General features: G+C 38.6%; 3 protein-coding genes across 3 annotated transcripts in view; all 3 read left to right on the forward strand.

Annotated features, from left to right (window-relative positions):
* Nucleotides 1-5,084: 5,084 nt before the first annotated feature.
* Nucleotides 5,085-10,985, forward strand: LOC113044669 (A disintegrin and metalloproteinase with thrombospondin motifs 1-like). Its single transcript, XM_026204839.1, is given in 9 exon segments — nucleotides 5,085-5,936; nucleotides 7,018-7,358; nucleotides 7,614-7,746; nucleotides 7,829-8,286; nucleotides 8,369-8,555; nucleotides 8,630-8,808; nucleotides 8,906-8,929; nucleotides 8,931-9,082; nucleotides 9,173-10,985. Coding segments are annotated over 9 exon segments (2,778 nt in total). The 5' UTR covers nucleotides 5,085-5,347; the 3' UTR covers nucleotides 9,888-10,985.
* Nucleotides 10,986-12,553: 1,568 nt separating this feature from the next.
* LOC113044671 (cysteine and tyrosine-rich protein 1-like) lies at nucleotides 12,554-18,335 on the forward strand. The gene is made up of 4 exons (XM_026204841.1): nucleotides 12,554-12,886; nucleotides 15,025-15,124; nucleotides 16,435-16,595; nucleotides 17,728-18,335. The coding sequence occupies exons 1-4, from the start codon at nucleotides 12,817-12,819 to the stop codon at nucleotides 17,859-17,861; spliced, it is 465 nt and encodes a 154-aa protein (XP_026060626.1). The 5' UTR covers nucleotides 12,554-12,816; the 3' UTR covers nucleotides 17,862-18,335.
* Nucleotides 18,336-19,366: 1,031 nt separating this feature from the next.
* The window catches only part of LOC113044670 (amyloid-beta A4 protein-like), a 16,285-nt gene continuing 14,345 nt past the window's right edge, over nucleotides 19,367-21,306 (forward strand). Inside the window, exon 1 of the mRNA XM_026204840.1 lies at nucleotides 19,367-19,550. Coding sequence (XP_026060625.1) covers nucleotides 19,491-19,550 — 60 coding nt within the window. The 5' untranslated portion in view covers nucleotides 19,367-19,490. The remainder of the gene's footprint in view (nucleotides 19,551-21,306) is intronic.

Here is a 21,306-nt window from a genome sequence, read left to right on the forward strand (position 1 = left end):
TCTATGAGGCAAGAATCACACAGGGTTAAAGCCAAAATGTGAAACGTGTATGTGTATTAGAGCCTGTATACTAATTGCTGTGTACAGAAATGTGTGTTATTTGAACTGTAAGCCCAGCTAACAAGAAGGATTTTAGCATGTTCTGGTAAAAGTTTTGAACAATTCAGAACAAAGTAACTTATTTAAAATTATCTGGTCTTTGATAATGTTCTCACAAAAAAATAATTTACCGTATTTTTCGGACTATAAGTCGCACCTGAGTATAAGTCGCATCAGTCCAAAAATACGTTATGATGAGGAAAAAAACATATATAAGTCGCACTGGACTATAAGTCGCATTTATTTAGAACCAAGAGAAAACATTACCGTCTCCAGCCGCCAGATGCTGCTCAGTGTAGACTACAGGAGCGCCCTCTTGCGGCTGTAAGTGGTAATGATTCCTCTTGATTCATTTCTCTTGGTTCATGTCAAATTAATTTTGATAAATAAGTCGCACCTGACTATAAGTCACAGGACCAGCCAAACTATGAAAAAAAGTGTGACTTATAGTCCGGAAAATACGGTATACATCATAAATAAAACAAATTCAGTTGGACATTCATCTGACATTGTATAAATGTATCCACTTGTTTCAGAATGTTCAAAGGACATTCAAAAGTAACATTCCCATAATGTTTCCAAAATTCTCAAATGGAACAATGAAAAGGTTCTTCAAACACTTTTCTGTTAGCTGGGAGACTTCTGTTCTTTGCAGATGAACTTCTTGTGATGTGTTACTGATGTAAGTGACTTTTACATGTTCTTATGTTACACAGACACGGTGACACATTTAGTGTTTTTTTTTTTTTTTTTGTCTAGTTCAAAACAAATGTGTTCCTAACATTCTGATACAATGTCTTGCCCCATAGACTTCCACTGTAAGTGACTGGAAACACAATCTTTCAAATTAAGAGAGGAGTTAAATACAGCTTGACTTGTGTTGAGACCGGAACATTCCTTTGAATCATTTTTCACCTCAGTTCAACCTCATTTCTCAGACAGTGAAACACTTGAAGCTGAAGGAAATAATGACAGACACAGAGTGTGTTTTCATGCTTGACATATGCAAACGCTCTTGCAAATTAGCACCACTTCTCAGATATGTGATGTGTTTTCAGAATACCATTCATGTGTGTGTTTTTACGAGCAGCGGAATCAGTTTAAAGTCAACATGATTCAACTCTATTTACTTTCATTCATGTTCGTGCTCTTATTATATAGCATATAATCTTCCATAGCCATTTGACATCTGATCGATTTCTAAATTAAATAGATTTTTCGCAGTGGGTTGCGAATGCGTTTCATGTGGACTTTAAACCTGCTGCTGGTGGTGAATTTGTGAAGATGTTTGATTCATTTCACACAGATGCAGTAATTGAATGAACTCATGTGATTCAGGGTTCGGTGCCTGAACTTCTTCCAAGATTTCATCTGTTTACTCCATGTATGCAGTACTGTTTTACCGTCTCAATGGGAAACGGCAGTTTCACTGAAAATACACAGCACTGATTTTATAATTTATTGTTTGTACAACTGGTATGTGAAAAAAAGAAAAAAGAAAACACAGGATGAATTTATTTATTGTTATGCTCATTTTGTCTCATAAATACTATTTAACTAGGAATATGAGTGAGCAGAAGAGTTCCTTTTGAAGAAAATTGTTTTTTAGCCATCTTCATGAATATATATGTATATAAAACAAAATGCTATATTTAAAATGTACGTTTTATCGATTCATTTGTTGCCTCACTGAGATATGCATCTAGTTTCTAATTCGTATCTCAAAAGGTATGAAGAAACAAGCCGTTTGAGTTTGTTAAAGTACATGATTTTTCTAAAACAGGAGCAAGGGGGCAAGTTGTCACACTTTCTATTCCAGTAACGATCTCTCAGTTATGATTTTTAAATAGACACCAGCCACCGAAAACTACTGAACATTTCCTTTGTTATTCCCAGGAAATAAACATGCAGTTCATTTAGCACATGTACGGCAATCTCCTACCGTAAATATATCAAAACTTCATGTTTGATTAGTGATATGCATTGCTAAGAACATTATCTGAACAACTTTAAAGATGATTTTCTCAATATTTAGATTTTTTGGCTCCCTCAGATTCCAGATTTTCTTTTTTATATTGTCCTCCGAACAAACCAGACATCAATGAAAAGATGATTTATTTTGAAGAATGGACGTTTGTGACTGGTTTTGTGCTCCAGGGTCACATACGGGGTAAGCTGTCACATAGGAACTTACAGTTTATTGACACTAATCTGAGAAGAAAAAAGTGTTCTTGCACATCTCTATTCAAATATATGATTAGCTTTGAATGAAGTTTGTGTGAAACCTAAACACTTGAACCGTTATGACACCAAACGAAACACCAGCTGTTTATCAAACTGCACAGATGATGGTGAAACACTGAAAAACACAGAAGCTAATACGTTCATTTTAAAGCTCTAGATTAGATGACCTAGAGACACATTTGGGTCTGTTTTTATTTCTCCACATGACTTCTGGAAGGAATATCTGATGAAAACATGATGCTGGACCAGAAACACAATGATAATGAGTTCTCAATTTACTGTTTTAATATCAGAGGTGAAAACTGGCAGAACGGTAAGTTATTATCTAATAAGTTAGATATGGTAAGTTAAAAAAAGTAGCTAAACATGAAGTATAAAAACCTTATTCAAATGTTCCATACACTATCAGCTTCATTTTCTATGGGTCTCTGCTCATTAAACTACACAAACATTCTCAGAAAGAGCACGATAGCGAGGGAAACTTTCCTTACTGTCTGCATACAGTAGCCTTACTAATGTGCTCTGCATGCCTGATGTTATATAAAAGAATATCATTACAGCTCAAATAAATATGCATGTGGATATGGCAACAAAAAAATCAATATAATCCTCTCCTGATGTAAATATTACTCTCTCTGGGAACTAATGCAGCCTCTTTATCTACAGGGTTCTGTATAAAAGGACATGCTGTTTTTGTCACTTTCACAATGATGAAAATATGTGCAATGAATGAATGTTGCTGCGCTGAAAAACATTAAAAATAAAAAATAAAAAAAAATCTTGCTTATTATTTTGGCCTTTATTTTTCCAATCAAAATATCTATTCTAACTATAACTATTCTCAAAGGTCATTTAACAGTAGTTTTCCTATTTTTGCAAATGATCAGCCAATGAGGGTTAGGACAAAAACGTTATATATAGGTCCATCGTGAACTAATTTTTGTATTTTATTTTTTATTAAAATAATATTAATATTAATAATAATATTTTATTTTTATATATCAATATTAATATTAATATTTTAATTTATTTATTTTTCTTCATTATTTATTTTTCCTTTTAGTTGGATATGCATGTAACATTTTTTAAATGTTGCTATTTCTTTCAGAACCTTCAGAGAATGTTCAAAAGTAGCGTTCGCATAATGTCAGTTTGCATAATGATACAATAGGAAGGTTCCTTACTCTTTGCATAACCAATAAAAATAATTTTAAAGCATTATAAAACTGGACACTTCAAAACCTCAACAGAAACATTAGAAAAACATACTTCAGTAGGCTTTAAAAATACAGCAGACCTCCTCGAATATTTTTTGTATATGGCTGTATGTATTCCTACTATAACTGTACACTAGTTTTACTGCACATAATATTAACACAGACTGATATGAGATTATATATGATGCTCGGGCGCCACCTGCTGTTTGACCTGCTCCAACCAAATGAGGAAAAGTTCAAATCATATTAAATCCAAATAAAAAACAAACATGAACCGATCGTTTCATTTATATTACAGTATATATTGTGTTTTAATTTTTATTCTTAATGATAATAACGTTTTGGTGCACAGGTGACCTGTCATCATACTTTCCTCTTAAACTATTACTGTAGCCAACTATTTTATATACAGTAGGCTACTTGTAAAAATATAATAAATTCAATTTTAGTATCTAATGCACTGCATGGAAAATATAATAAATAAATAAATGTAATATGAATAAATATAATCCGTATATTATGTGATATGACATTAGAGCAGACCTGAAGGAAGGAACTGTTAAGTTGTGCTTCCATCTAGTGCTTTTCTGCTGAACTTCCTAAGATTATTTTAAACACCCAGCAGGTTCCAAAAGTCTTTTAAGGTGGACCGTCAACCCTCTAAACTCGGGGACTGTCTGAAAGCTACTCATTCATTCATAATAATATTCATACGCGTGCAGAAATTAGCGCATTGATTCATAGAATGTCACTTCTGAACCAGTTTTCTTTTCTTTCTTAGATATTTAACATTATTAAACATGGAGTCTAAAGCATCAGTTTCAGAGCAATGGAATCTTACTTTTCATAATACAATCACAGTGATTCTTCATTTTTGTTAAGCTCACATGCAATATTAATTATATTCGTTAAACACTTTGAGTTTGTATTTGGACAGAATGTAGTTTCTCTGTAAAGGGTCACTGAGCGGCTAAATTAAATTTGGCCCATTTAACGCTCAAGACGCAGTATTTCCTCCGACAGTGAGCGGTGATCCGCTCATAATGAGTTTTTGATGGAGTTTGAGTGCACACATGAAGCGTTAGAGCCGAGTTTGAGGAGCGGTCCTCCTTAACAGCACCCCGGCTCGGCTTCCTCTTCTGGCCGAGCCTCCTGCTCCTCTTCCCCGCAGGAGAAGCTCCAGTCAGCTGCTTCCCGTCTCTGGTGAGGACACTCGTGTCTCCTGACGTCCTCAATAACCTTGTGTCATACTGACATATTAGTGCACTTCATCTTAGTCATCATCTTACTCTAGGAATGGAGTTTAAAAGTTACATAAATCATGTGAATGCAAACTGCACATATAGACGGAGAAGGAGTTTCAATGACTAATTCAGGAGTTTTTGATGGTTTAAGTGTTGCTCTGTGATGATTGATGATTGTGGCTGTGCTCCAGTGCTCTGCTGCGTACTAGATTTGGCCGCAGCAGATCAAAGGGGATTCAGGAAAGGGGTGGTCCTGTATCTGAGCATAAATAGAGAGCCGGGCTTCTAGCTTCTAAGACAGAAGGAGAGCTGAGACCCGAGCAGACAGTGAGAACATTTCTCCAAGACCCCTTTTAAAACTCTTCTCGTGATCGTTCTATTATTCTCATTTCCATTCGAAGGTCGTTTAACTCTGGATTGGTACCTGTTGCAGTTTTCTGGTTGTGTTTCTGTGATATACCGGCTTTTGGAGTCACATTCTCAAAGAACTAAAAGTTTGTGAGGATTTCAATCGGGTGCCCTTGAGAACCCATCGGGAATATAATGATGTCTCTTTTGCGCGTCATACTGGGTTTTGTCGCAGTCCTGTGCGTAAACGCGGTGCAGAGCGCCTGGGAAGAGAGCACCGTGGTGCCGGTCCATCTCGAATCGTACGACACCGAACCGACCCACACAGCAGAAGCACGGGAAAAGCAATCCGAGAGACGCGTCTATCGCTTGGACGTCTTTGGAAATCAGATGCTGTTGGATCTGGAACCGGACCAGACCTTTCTAGCGCCTGGGTTTGTGTTCCAGATGGTCGGGAAACCGGAGTCCGATGAGTTTGACAGCGCTGGAGAGGCTCGGTGCTTCTTCTCGGGAACCGTGAACGGAGAAGAGCTCTCCGCTGCGGCGATCAATCTGTGCAACGGACTGCGAGGCGGCTTCTACACCGGCGGCCAAGAGTATTTCATTCAGCCTGCTAACGCCAGCGGACAGGCTTCAGATGGAGACACCCACATCATTCGCAGAAGAAAACGGGGGTTCTCTGATGAGGAAAACGGTTCGAAGTGTGGGGTGAACGAAGAGGAGGAACGGGTCACCGAGAAACCAACCGAATCTGACACAGAGCGCATCCTGTCTGAGTCGAAAGGTAAATATTTTAGAATAAAACTTTATGGTTATCGATCCTGTGCATGGAAAAGTTTCGTTCTATTTTAACATTAGGCTACTAAGATTTTTTTCCCCCCGGTGACATTTCGCGCACGCCTCCGGTAACCCGAATAAACTCGGTGACTCCGCGTCATTCAGTGCGCGCTGGCGAGGTGAGGAGCGAATTAAGCAGAGTTCTGTGTCTGCATTAACGCACTAAACACCAAATCGCGTAATTTAGTTGGGATTTGCATTAACTTCAAATAGCACACTTGTTCTGCCAGCGCGTTTTAACGCATCTTAAATAAAAAACCATTCTAAAGCGCAGACGAGCCGTCTCTAAAAGCAAGGCGAGGGTTAACTTGGAGAGGGCAGAAATCTCTCCACTTACGCAGGAGGAGGGGAGGGGACGCAGGGCTGAGGGTTGGGGGAGAGGGAGGCGGGAGAGAATGGGCTGGAGAGACGTGGAAGTTCTCCTCCTGGTACCGCATGTTGCGCAGATCAGCACCGGAGGACTGGAGATGGCTTGTATTTCCGCCAACGTTTCACGTAAAAAGTGCGCAGGTTTTGGAAAAGTTATTAGCAGGGCGGAGCAGAAGTTTAGTCAAATGGAAAAGTATGCAAGCTCAGCATTAACTCCCTTTCAGTCTTTTAAGGTCACAGTTCTCTACTTTTTTTCAGTTATAAAACACCATTTTATTATTTCCCATCAAAATTGCATTTAGTTTTAATAGCTTTGAGTCATCCATGTGGACACATAAAAGTGGACACGCCTTTTAAATACAGCCGTTAGGTTCCAAAAAAAAAAACAATATATGAACGATGACGTCATCTTGCACTCATAGGCGTCTACAAATATATCTCCATGCTCTCTAGATATTCTAATCCCTCCCTCTATTATCACCTGACGCTGACTAGAAATAAAAAGTAGGAAATTATGGTTAAAGCCATATTGGTAGTTTAAATAAAACATTTGGAAAAGTCGTTAAAAGCAAGACACTTTTTACTCTGGTAATAACTTTAAATAAACGTTTTTTTCTGATTTAACCATTGGTTTTAATCATTATCTTCTCATTCTCCAGCACACCACAGATCTCGGCGCTTTGTGTCCACTCCTCGATATTTGGAAATCATGATTGTGGCAGACCAGTCAATGGCAGAATTTCACGGCGCTGGGCTCAAACCCTATCTGCTGACCATCATGTCGGTGGCATCTCGTCTATATCGACACCCCACCATTCGTAATTCAATCACTCTGGCAGTTGTGAAGCTGCTTGTTGTGTACGATGAAGAACATGGTCCCCAGGTGTCCACCAATGCTGCGCTTACGCTCAGGAACTTCTGCCAGTGGCAGAGACAGCACAACCCATCAAGTGACCGGCACGCGGAGCACTACGACACAGCAGTGCTGTTCACCAGAAAGGTGAGTTTATCACTCCTGGTCTCATCTTTAAAATAAAGGGTCTTTACTGACATCGATGGTTCCATGAAGAAACATTTCAAATGCTTTAGATTATGTTCGTAAAATGGTTCGTTTAAGAACTGTTCACTGAAAGGTTCCTATAATGGTTCTTCTATGGCATCCCTGCAAAACACCCCTCTGGAGCCTTTAGTTTTTACAATGTGAAGTAATTAATTATAAAGCACAGCTCATACTAATGCACACTGTTCCTTTCAGGATCTTTGTGGAGCTCATTCCTGTGATACTCTGGGGATGGCGGATGTTGGCACCGCGTGTGATACAGAACGAAGTTGCTCCATTATTGAAGACGATGGTCTGCAGGCAGCCTTCACAGTTGCACATGAGCTTGGTAGGCATATCCCCATTGTCCTATGTAAAAACTATAAACTATGCAGGTGTATGTCAAGTTAATAATTGTGCTTCTTATGTAGGTCACGTGCTCAACATGCCCCATGATGATGCCAAACAATGTGCCAGTCTTAATGGCGACCAGTGGAGTACCCACATGATGGCCTCAACCTTGTCAAATCTGAACCAGCTACAGCCCTGGTCTTTTTGCAGTGCTATGATGGTCACAAGCTTCCTGGACAATGGCCATGGGGAGTGTTTGCTGGACAAGCCCCAGAAGCCTCAGCAGTTACCTCAAACTCTCCCAGGTTCAGTTTACGATGCCAACAGACAGTGCCGTCTCACATTTGGAGAGGATTCCCAGCACTGTCCGGACCAGATCACCACCTGTGCCGCCCTTTGGTGCATGGTCACAACTGCAAATGGCTTGGTCGTCTGCCAAACCAAGAACTTTCCATGGGCCGATGGGACGCCTTGCGGGTCTGACAGCTATTGTATGGCAGGCCAATGTTTGAGAAGGTTCGAGGCTGCCAAGTATCAGGTGAGCACCATTTGGTGAGCCAGACAGAATTTATGTTATTTGTGATTTGTGACTGACAGTGTTCTGTCCTTTCACTTGTTAGACTCCAGTCAATGGCGGATGGGGAGCCTGGGGACCTTGGGGAGATTGCTCCCGTACCTGTGGAGGAGGTGTGCAGTACTCTATCAGAGAGTGTGACAATCCCCTACCCAAAAATGGAGGCAAATACTGTGAGGGCAAGAGAATTCAGTATCGTTCCTGCAACACCGAGACCTGTCCTGATAGCAATGGTAAGGAATGGTCCTATCGCTGTTTTCCCAACTACATCCAAGCCGCTTGATTTACAGCTGTGTTATTTGCACAGGTTTGACATTCCGTGAGGAGCAGTGTTTGGCCCACAATGACATCTCCTCTCAGTTGTCATTTGGCTCAGGAGATGGCGTCGAGTGGGTGCCAAAGTATGCCGGGGTGTCTCCCAAGGACCGCTGCAAGTTGATGTGCCGAGCAAAGGGAACAGGCTACTTCTTCATTCTGAAGCCAAAGGTGAGTGTTCCAAAAAGCTTGAGTTGTAAACTCTAACAGTGGTGTAGTTGGATGTGTTTGGAGATGTTTAATCCAAGGTCCGTTCCAATCCCTTCAGGTGGCTGATGGTACACCATGCACCCCCAGATTCCACCTCAGTCTGCGTCCAAGGCCAGTGTGTGAAAGCTGGCTGTGACAGGGTCATTGGCTCAAGTAAGCGTTTTGACAAATGTGGCATCTGTGGAGGAGATGGATCGACTTGCAAGAAAGTTTCTGGATCAATGGAACGTGCTAGGTAAGCCCACAACCTTCGCCAGTTAGAGTTTTCCAAAATTCCCTCTCAGATTTCTGTTTAATCTGACCTGTTCTTGTTTCTGAACCTTAGAGCTGGCTACCAAGATGTAGTGACGATTCCAGCCGGTGCCACGCACCTAGATGTTAAACAGCGCTCTTTTGAAGGCCGCCAACCAGACAACAGCTACCTAGCAGTTCGCAGGCAAGATGGCACATACCTGCTGAACGGCGACTATAAGCTGAACACTTTAGAGACTGATATCACACTGAAAGGTGCACTGCTACGATACAGCGGTTCCTCTGCTATGCTAGAGCGCCTGCGAAGCTTTGCTCCCTTACCTGAGCCTCTTACCATCCAGGTGCTGTCAGTCGGTGATTCCCCCCGACCGCGAGTAAAATACAGCTACTTTGCACCACGCCCCAGTGGGTCAAAACGGCCGTCCATTAACGTTATTAGTGAAGCAGGAGATGCCACATGGGTCCTACGTGAGTGGGGTCCTTGTTCGAAGACCTGCGGCGATGGTATCCAGAATCGAGCCGTCATCTGTCTTGATGCACATGGCCACCAATCAAAAGACTGTCCTGAAGAGCTGCGCCCTGTATCATTGCGACCCTGTGCTCGGCAGGCTTGCCCATCCTGGTTGCTCGGGGAGTGGTCCGCTTGTTCCAAAACCTGTGGCAGAGGCTTTCGCAAGCGCACTCTGCGCTGCATCGGACACGATGGCCGCACAATACCTAACGAGAGCTGCAATGCCAAAAATCGACCACGACCTCTGCTGGATTTGTGCAACATGACTCCCTGTTGAAACTGAACACTGAGGCTCGAAAACAACCTCGAACAGCAGTAACTGTGCACATCTGGTGCCTTGGATTCAAAGTGCCCTTTCGACCGAGACTGCAAGCAAACTTATTTCAGTGTTTCAAATCCAATCCATCCAACCCTGGGGGCACAAAGCTGACACACTGTGCACCTGTCTTGACAGCTGTGATGGAGGATGAGAATACTCCCACTTCTGCTGCTTTGGATAGTGATGTCATGCATGTTAGATTTTGAGTGTGCATGGGTGTGTATGATGATTAATGAAAGAGTGCATGAAATAGCTATGCATTTGTACAGTCTGTCTGAGCTGGACTAGACAGACATGATTAGTTTGTCACAAGAGAGCATATAGGAACATATACTGTAGGAGCTATCGCCAGGGTCATGAGCAGTGACAGAAATGTTCATTACTAGTGGCGTTATATAAAACGCCCTCTAGTGGTTCTCCATTTCAAAGTTGCAAACTCTGGCTCAGGGCACATATTTAACACATGCATTTTCTTGCCAAAACCAATGCCATATCTCACCTCAGCTAGGCACACATGCTGCTAATCAAACACCACAACAGGTATTATGCATTTCCTCATAACTAAGTTTAACAATGCACATTAGCTTTAAGTTTAGCATCCTAGGTTAATATTTTCACCATTTTACAAAGCCATACCTGATCAAGAAGGATCACGTTTTTAATGGGGAGGGAGACCAAAGAGCATAAGTTCTATACCTGAAGAGAGACTGTGTTTGTGCGTGTTAATGTATGTGTAGGTTAGTTCTGTGTGTTTGTGTAGAGATATGGTGAGGGACTTCTCTCCTACTACTACTTCATAAGTAATCCTCTCCTGCCTTCTGAGAAGGTATCTTTGTAATGAGGTATTTCTAGTTGTACAGAATATCCAAACGTTATTTATTTTTGTACAGCCCATTTAATATAATCTTGTTGCTTTTTTGTATAATTATTGTATTTCTATTTGTTATTATTATTATTGAAATAACTGAAGGATGTAGATTATATATTAGAGTATTTATACAATATCAACAACCTTAGGTTTATGAATAAAGTAACACATTGATTTGTGGACCAATATTTTTGAGATGGTGTCTTATTTTGGGTGTGGCTGCTGACGTTGAAGCACTGGGGACCCCTAGGGGATCGTGAAGGTACTACATTATATTTTATAATCTGCTCTAAATGATGGAGCTACATTAAATCTAAAGTCAGAACTCTATGCACATTGTTTTCAATAAATTTACACATAAAGTACATTAATTTAAGTACATGCGTACATCAAAATAAACTCAAAAGAGCATCAACATGACTAGATCTAATTAGGACAATTATTAATACAAAGCTGCTGTATGCTTGCATTATGAACCAGACAAAGACAGTCCATTGAGCTGAATTAAATCAATTTAATTAAATTAATTAGCAATCAATAGCTGTTCAAAGAAAACCCTGTTTGACCGGCATATTCAATAGCACAGGTAGTAACCACATTACTGGTTATAACCAGGAAGTCTTTTGTTATATAACAAGCTTTAATAATTTAAGAGGTTTTGTCATTATATTACAAGGGTGGATGCACATCCAGTCCTTCTGCTAAATAATATCTGCAACCAACCACTCAGTAAAAAACTTTGCCTTACACAATAACATTCAATTGAACAGGAAACATTTTCAGAAAATTGGCTAGTATGCAGTAAAATTAATAAAACGTTCATTATCTGCTCTCAAAACATTAGGAATAAAGCTTTATTTATAAATCATTCATGGAATGATACTTTTCTTAAATGCTTTAGCTGTATCTTCATGTAACATTTTTAAATGTTACACCTTTTTGCAGAATGTTCAGAGAACATTCAAATGTAACATCGTGTCTGCATATCATCAAATGAATGTTCCATTAACATTCAAATAAACAAGAAAAACATCTAAAGCTTAAAAAACACTCAGAAATGCTTTCTTGAGTTAATGGATTTTAGTTAGTTGAGTTTATGTTATTTGTCAACAACTCACTTTGATTGAGTAGGGGATCAAGATAAATAGGTAATAATTTAAGAGGTTATTTTTATGGCCTCAGTTCTAAATGAGTCCGATCTCATGTAAATGCGTATCATTACAATGAGTTTCTGTTGCTATTTATATAAAGAAATAGCCTTTGGCATGCATATGATATGCACCCACCCCATACCCCTAATCCTTAACATTGCGCATCAGATGCACGCCAAAGGCTATTTCTTTATATAAATAGCATGACAAATAGCAACAGAAACTCATGGTAATGATACACACTTTCATGAGAAGGGGTAGGAGTTCTAAATATGTGCACCACTGAGTTGATCAAGTGAATTAACTCTAAACATCTGTGTCTATAATCCTGTGGAGCACGTGTTTTGAGGTGCTCGTGTTGACTCTTCGTGTCGAGCTCAGGTCAGGGATGTTGCACACAGAGAAAACACGACTGAAGAGGGATCTAAAGATAGACCTCAGGGACACTGGCAGATGAGAAGATGAGGCCGCAATCCCGGAATGATTGTGTTCCACTCGAGTGTTGTTCCTCAGATAACCAGCTTCATTCACGTCTGTGTGATGATGAGGAGTCGTGACGGCGGAGGCGTGTGCACGCTGGGCGCCGTTCCTGGGGGAGGGGATCGAGGCGAAGGAAAGAAAACAGCAGGACAGCGCAAAGAAGAAGTTACAGACAAAGAGGGAGGACTCCGATGAGAAGATGTGATGAGAGTCGAGTCGAGGAACACGTGGAGTCTTATTGATAAAAGAGTGCGCTGATTCAGAACAACAGAAGCACAGTTTCTAAAGAGATTCAAGACATGGCAGGATTAGAGATCAGCTGTGCAAAGATGAACTAACATGTCAGAGCTGGTCACACGCGTTCTCCAGGGTTTCTCAACAGAACATCATGGAAAACCCGAGTTCACAGAAGAGCTGGAAGTTGTTGCGGGACTCTCTGCTGCTGTGCTTCTTTGCTGGTAATGTAGTTTTATATTTGAGAGCTATGAAGTAGATCAATTAAAAGTGTTTATTTAAATTACAAACAAAGGAAAGGCACGCGTGTTACTCAGAATTTGAGAAGCGGGTTAAAAAATCTCAGTTGTGTTTGTTAAAGTTACTTCATGACTTACACTCAACATTTTTGCACTGTGATGATTTATAATTCTCATTTTACCGCTCCAGTGTTTAAAGCTACAGGAATGACTCAAGGAAACAAATGTATCGTTTGGAAATGATTTGTGTCCAGTTTTCTTGTTGAGATTAGAATGTTATTTTCTAAAGGTTACAACAAGAAGGTTCAAACATCAGGTTTAGAGAATGTTACTTTAGGGCATTTTCTCTCAACACTCAAATATAAAGTTCTAAGAACGTTCCATAAACATTACTTTTAAAAAAAGTAGATAAATGTAACATTTATAGAATGTGAAAATCGTTATTGAAAGCGAATATGTTTCCTAACTCACAAAGAAAAGTTACTTGTGTGTAGGAGTAATCTTTTTGATGCTGAAAATAAAAAGTTGCTTTGGAGTAATTGCTGTTTTTTGAAATACATTGAAGTATTAAGTAAATATCAAGGTATATGGAAACTGTATTTATCTGATCGCATCATAGAACACTTTTCTGGAGTTCACACACATATATGTTGGAAGTGTGTGTGTGTGTGTGTGTGTGTGTGTGTGTGTGTGTGTGTGTGTGTGTGTTGACCGGCAGGACCCAAAGGTACAGCGGGGGCCTCTAGGGGACCACCCAGTCTGCAGGGCCCCACATTTGCTCTGGAAATCCAGATGCAAACAGACTCCAGTCCAATTGTGGTGCTTCAGAAGACATAATTACACCAATTATACTGCGATGACTGTGGGCAGGACAAGATAGCGCTGTAATTGTGTACCAACCATCCTTATCCTTATCCTATGTGCATTTACAGACTGTTAGTGCTAAACCAGTTGTATTTGGAGCTCTTCTTCAAGTATGTCATGACAAGATAAGAAGCATGGACCCAGATCTATGTCTAGTTGTGCTGTGTACACTCTTCAGCAGCAATGCAAATGCTATCCAGTCATGAAATGTGTCATAATCACAGATCGATAGCGTTTGATGCCAGCATGAATCCAGCTGGAGTGTTTGTGCATTAAAGAGCTCTGAGATGATGAAGCGCTGATGATTCGTTCTGCAGGATCAGACTCCTCTTAATACACAGTAATGTTCTTAAAGCATCTTTTACCTTCAGGTCAAGAGAAGTGAAACACTGCACTGCATTCCTTATCTTTATCTGTGTCTTATTTTCCACTGGACATATTGAAACATTTTAAACATTATCTCTAACTAAAATGTTTTTCATTATTTCAATGCTAAAAGCGCTTTACGTATAAAGGATCGAAAAATAATCTTAACAGATGATATAAAAACAAAATCAACAAAAATAAATATTCTAATAGAACATAAAAATATAATTAAAAGCTAATAAATTGTGATTCACTTCAAATTCATACTTGTGAATTAATTAAGAGCTTGTTTTTTTTATTGTGAACAGTTATTATTATTAAAACTAAAACCATTAAAACAATTCCTTTGATTGAAATTTAAAAAAAAAAAATGTTTCAGTGGGAACATTTCTCATTTTTTATTTAGTGTACTAAATGACTAAAACCTAATGAAAACTAAAAAATAGACATTTAATAAAATGGCCAAAATAGTATTTAACTTAAATTTTATTGTACTCGTTTAACTAAATTGTGATTGCAAATTTTCCCTAATCATAACAGACATCGCTAAATAGTGGAAGCGTGAATTAAATTGTATTTCTGATGCCAGTGATCCTATAAATCAGTTCACAATATAGTTAATTAAAAGTGTGTGTGTGTATGTGAGTGTGTGTGTGTGTGTGTGTGTGTGTGTGTGTGTGTGAGTGTGTGTGTGTGAATTTTGGGAAAAACATGATAGAAAATAGTAAACAGTGTTTTTCTGAAAGAGTGAGAGTGCAAACATGTTTTCTGTAAGGGGTAGGTTTATGCTTGGGGATAGAAAATAACATTTGGTCACAATAAGAGTAAGAGAAGCCTATGGAAATCCTCACAATTCACAGAAACAAACGTGTGTGTGTGTGTGTGTGTTTTAGGCCGTGGAGACGCTCAGTGTGACCGCTGTATTGAGTATTGCTGTGATGGGGTTCCTCCGTTCTGCTGCTCTTACTATGCGTATGTGGGAGACGTGCTCTCGTAAGTACACACACACACACACACACCTACACCCATTGAGTTTCTATGTAATGTTGCATAATGTTTCTTTACTGTCCAAACTGTATTTTCTCTCCCCTTACCCAAACTCTACACCTAAACCTGCCCCTCACACTGGCCTGTGTTGAGTTTATGAAGACACAGGAAGTGGAAACCTCATTAACCAATTTAAAATAGTTGTACCCATGACATGATACAGCCATATATGCAGAACACACACACACAGTTGACCTCTGACCTCCACAGCCCCTCACACACAGCTGCTTTTCCACTTCAGTCTGAAACCCAACTCACATCCCATAATCAACCCTCGTGTCCGATTACATCTAATAACTCTGATGCTAGTTAGCATAAATCAAAACACATTTTAATGACCACAGTATTCAAGTGATAAAAGTGACTTCAGATGATTTCACACACTGAACTTATTTGATATCTTTATTGTTTCTCTTTAATAGAGGCTTTCAACCAACATTGCAGCAATGTTCTGTCAAAAATGATAAACATAAGGGTTATGTTAACAGAACATCTCAAAATATGTAAATATATTTTATACATTGTTCATAGAACTCTTCTCTTTCTTCTTTTTTTTTTCCTGAAACTTTATAGTTGGAAACCACCAGACTTTAAAAAAATGTTACTTCCTGTTTCAGAATGTTCGGAGAATATCAAAAGTAACGTTTGCAAAATGATACAATGGAACGTTTGAATAACGTTTTTAAACATTCAGAAAAAAGGGTTGTTTTGAACATTCCGAGATAACATATTTAAAACTTAATGAGCTTGTTTTATGAAATCTGTCAGAATGTATATTTTGTGCATTTTAATTAAATTATATTAGCAGGCTACGTTTTAAAATAATTACATCTTAATAATAAATAAAAACAATTGTTAAGAATTTATATAACTATAAACACAAAGTAATAAAGGGGGGAAAACAATTACAAATGATAAACAAGAAGAACTTGCTGTTCAGTGTCCGTAAGTTTACAGACAAACTTAGTTATGGCTTTTCCTTTTTTTTCACCATTATTGCTGTTTGATTCATTCTCTCACTCCCACATTCCTCCAAACTCAAAATGACAATTGAAAAGCAACACGTTTAGTCTTTTGTGCCGTCTTTAGTCAGGTGCCTGATCGCTCAAGAGTCGGGATCCATCAGGAGACAAATAAATAAGAGCATGTGTGGTCTGACTCGATACATGCACATATTGATCTTCTCTTCAGGTAGTTAGTGTTCGATGACTGGAGCATCGCTGTGTTAGTCTCAGGTTTGTGTTTTGTTCGTTCAGGGGAACGGCGATCTCCGGGATCGTGTTTGGCGTGGTGTTTCTGATGGGTGCCGTGGCCGCTATCTTCCTGTGCATCTGTATGTGTGTGAAGAACAGCCGCGGGGCGAGAGTGGGCGTCTTCGGCTCGTCGTACATCAACACCGTGACTCAGAGCTACCCAGGTAACACACACACACACACACACACAAGCCTTCACAGCAAAACCTGAGTGGATTCCACTGAACTAGCACTTATAATCAATTAATATTCAGAAATACTATCGATTTAACTGCACTCTCAGGTGAGAATAACATTTTTGAGCTGAATAATGACTTCCCACATTAAAAAATAATTTATAGAAAATACTATGAAAGTGTAATACACTCTTAAAAATAAAGGTGCTTCAGGATGCCATAGAAGAACCTTTATTGTTCGAATTGTTCTATAAAGAACCTTTAACATCTGAAGAACCTTTCAGTTTCACAAAAGCATCTTTGTGGCAAAAGAAGGTTCTTCAGATTCTAAAAGGTAAGAAAGAAAACAAGACTTTGTGTCTTCTGTTATTCTGTTTCTAAAGTAAATGAGTCTCGTTTAAGACTCTTTAGACATTTGCACTGGAAAACACAACAAAAATATAAAAAAAACAGTATTTCGTATTTTTTAAGCATTTGTTTTAGTAACGTGTGTGTGACTGTGTGTGTGCGTGTGTGTAAAATGAATTAAAAAGCAATGGCGATCTTTTGGAAGTTGTGTTTTCAAACTCTCAAGAGTTGCTTATACAAGATAAATTCACATTTAGAACGTATATTTATCTGTTGTTTCCCCCCCAATTTATTCCTTAAATGGTTTTCATTAGTCTTAAACATCTTGAAGTCTTAAGTTTACCTTCATGAATCCCACAGAAACCATATAAAATTGACTTACCAACGATAAAACTAAACTTAAACGCTATGACATTTTATATCAAATCTATATCACTTTTTTTGATAATTTGCATATTTATGAATATTTAATAAGATGATGCCAAATTTGCATATTTTGAACATTAAATGTGTCAAAACTTAAGTTTAGGGCTACTCTTAAATCAAAATGTGCTAGATAACATTATGATTCAGAGTTGCATGCATATCTAAGAAATGTTCATAGATTGTTGAATTTTTCTGTCTGTCGTCACAGTTGGGAGTAACCTTATTATATGTCCCTTTCTGCATGCACGTCGTCTATAATGTATATATTTGGCAGTTTTGCATGTTGATCCAAATGTAAATGGAGGCTATAAATCTCTCCTGTGCACTTGTGTCCCATTCTTCTCAGGTCCTCCTCCTCCTTACAGCTTTGATTATGAGATGTATCCTCCGAATCTACGGCCGCCTCCATACACTCCCACTCCACCCAGAGACTCAGACTACTCTCCACCTCCACCCTATCCAGGCTACAGCCACAAATGAGCCTCCGTCTGTGTGTGTGTGTGTGTGTGTGATTCTGAGAGGACACACAAAATATGCCAGACTGGTGCTTAAAGCAGGGGTTTTCATTCACTCGACCAGCACAAAGATGAGTCTTACCCAAGGATTGGAATATTTTTATTGATGACGTGGACATTTATGGTCTCAGAAACACTTATAGACCTTCCTTATTAGGCAACATGAGACCAGGACAACTCCGAAATATAAATATGTTTTCTTGTGATGCAGTTTGTTGAAGATCAGTGTTATTTCTTTAATTGTCGAATGGAAGAACAGTGAAATTAAACTGTTAATATGGGAGTAAACGTCATGTGTGTTGTGCAGAGTAACATTATTTGTGTCCCTGGAGCACAAAAGCAGACTGAAGGAGCACAGATATATTTTTATCAATAGCCAAAAAAAACATTGCACGGGTTAAAATCATCGATTTTTCTTTTATGCCAAAAATCATTAGGATATTAATTAAAGATCATGTTCCGTGAAGATATTTTGTACGTCTCCTACCATAAATATATCAAAACTAAATTTTTTATTAGTAATATGCATTATTAATATTCAGAATTTTTTTCTTTTTTTTTTTTTTGCACACTCCAGATTCAAGATTTTTGAATATTGTGTCATGATTAATTTTTATCAGCTGTTGAAATAAAATGGTAAATGTATTTATTTAGAGGAATTTGAAAAAAAAACTGGTTGTAGGATATTTGTAGTTGGCTACTGTTATTGAAAAACACTCCAAAACATGAATTCAATTTATGTCTGTTTTTACTTTTCTTAATAAAACTGCTGCGTGCTCGTGTTTTCCAGTGTGGTTCATATATATATTAGCACTCATACAGTTCATTAGCTAAATGTTTTATTCTTTGAGGTCTTTGAAAGCTAATTTGCACACACATCCAAGATGGTGGCATACATTCAAATATAAAAAGATTTGCACATTTATAATAATGTTTTCATGATCGTCCACACGGTGGTAGCAAATAACATAAATGAGCATAATTAAATTCTCCAGCTTGAACAAAATCTAGAATCTATGACACTTAATGTTTTGATTTTTTTTTTATAAATGTAATTAAATAAAATGCATGCATTAGATGAATAATTCCTCATATTATATAGTGATTAAGGTAAAAAAAAAAAAACATTTTAAAAATGAAAATAGTAAAAAATAAATTACAATTAGTACTAAGTAAAAAATAAACATTGATTGAAAATCAGATAACTAAATGAAAAGTAAAATATTTTTGGTATTATTCATGAAACGTAAGCTATGTAAACTGAAAAGCTGAAATAAATAATCTCAAGATTATATAAATAATAATTAATCAAAAATATGAATACAAATGCATATAAAATAAATAATAAAATATATTTAAATAAAAATAAAAATAAGTTGGAATAAGACAGTGCAGTCTTTGATTTGATTTTAATTGTAGTTGCCAGTATTTTGAGTCGCGTTCATTCATTCGCTCGTTGTGCAGTGACGCGCTGTTCTCTTCATCGCAGGATCATCGCATCATCATCATCGCATTCTTCTCAGAGCCGACGCGATCCTCACAGACATCTCACACCAAACGGATATTATTTGGTCGACACACAGCACACAGAAGAATGGACTGTCGAGAGCTTTTCATTCTGCTGATGGCCGTCACATCGACGCTCGCTGCTGAGGTCAGAGATCCACCAAAGCGACGCCGATCATTACTCGATACAATGTAACCATCAATGGAACGAACGCGCAGCGACAATCTCGAGGAGCGAGATAAACGAGTAGCTACTGTATAACAGATCCGTGTATTAATATTAATAAACACACTGTTAGGGTATGTGTTTGGTGTGTGTCCAGCTGGTGATGGAGGAATGTGTTCAGTGATGGGTTTGATCAACAACAGGAATCATAACGAGATTCTGCTGGATCTTCTGAACCCGGGAAATTGGTTTTATTTTTTGGGATTGATTCCTAATTATGATTCACTCTTCCCTGTGGTTTTTATCGAGGAAACCAGGCGTGTTCTTGTCACTGTGTGTGTGTATGTGTTTGTGTGTGTGTGTGTGATGATTTTTCTGACGTCGGGATGTCTTTGATCTTTCCTCAGTCCAATATGGCGGCTGAACTCAACTGGAGCTACAGTGTGTTTTAACGCTATCAATCAGTTCAGGTGTATTTTTTGACTGTAAGACAGCTTGTCTCTGGGTTGGGCTGAGCTTGTAGTTCTCCTCACTGCGGTCAGTGTGTGTCTCACTCTTCTCACCATTCCTACACTCTTAAAGGATGAGGTGCTGGGCTTTTTGGGGAATGTACCATGGTATTTTTGGATGAGCATTGGGGTACCGTGCCAGAACCATGAAATGTGAACATTGTAATCATCGGTCTATAAAATACCACAGATTCCATCAGTGTAATGAGAGAATGAACGATGTAAACAGATATTATGGGATGTTGCTGTTAGTGTTAGTGCTACAGAGTAATGATATTGATTGGCTATTACTAACAGTGTTCTGGTGGATTGTGGTTTTGTTGGTCTTGAAATGGAGATTTAATAGATGTTTCACGCTCATTTAAAGGAAACATGTATACTATAGTATCTTCTTGTGTTCCTCTGCCAGTTGAAGATGTATTTAATATGTATCTTAATGTTTATATATTGTTAATGCAAGAGTTTAACCTGTTTACCCATGCACTTTGTTCAGTAAATTAACCACAAGGATTTTTATACTTTATTATATTTATATCCACCGATTTGATGATCTAAATAATAATTGCCCATGTTTTTATTAAAGCTATATTAACGTGTTTTTGTTAATGAACTGTTTTTGGCCAAGTGAACAGTGCATTGTGATATCACAGTGTTTTTTGATTGCACATTGTCAGCTGGGAATATTTGATATTGTGTTGGTTTTCTTCGTTACCTTGCATACACATCTGACAGCGTGTTGTGTTGTTGGTGCTTGAGTTCGCCAGTGATGCGCTCGAGGTCTGTGAAGGTCACGCTGGGATGGCTCTGAATGAGAGGCTTTGTTTTTTGGCTGTAACATGTGTGTGTCAGCAGGTAAGAGATGCTCACAGCCAACACAACAGCTTTCTGTGCAATCAGGATGAGTTTGTGCAGAACCTCCCTGCAGCGCTGGCCCGTACATAACCAGGGTTCATGATCCGATTACAGTCAGTGTACAGAATTAAACTACAATATCTCAATGAATTAGAGGTTTTATTTATCCTCTCACAGTCATTTCCAATCTCTTCTGAGTTTGAGTGCTTCAGAGAATCATGAATCTGATTTGAATGTTTCAAACGTTTCATATGCATTATCAATCAGAAACTATAATTCATATTATTCACATCTGATTCTGCTCTGAAGAAGCCCGAGGGATGAGAGAGAGTGAATCCCTGCACCCCTGCTTCAGGAATGTGTCTGATGCTGCCGCT

The sequence above is a fragment of the Carassius auratus genome, chromosome 26 (assembly GCF_003368295.1).
Source record: "Carassius auratus strain Wakin chromosome 26, ASM336829v1, whole genome shotgun sequence".
Classification (NCBI taxonomy): Eukaryota; Metazoa; Chordata; class Actinopteri; order Cypriniformes; family Cyprinidae; genus Carassius; species Carassius auratus.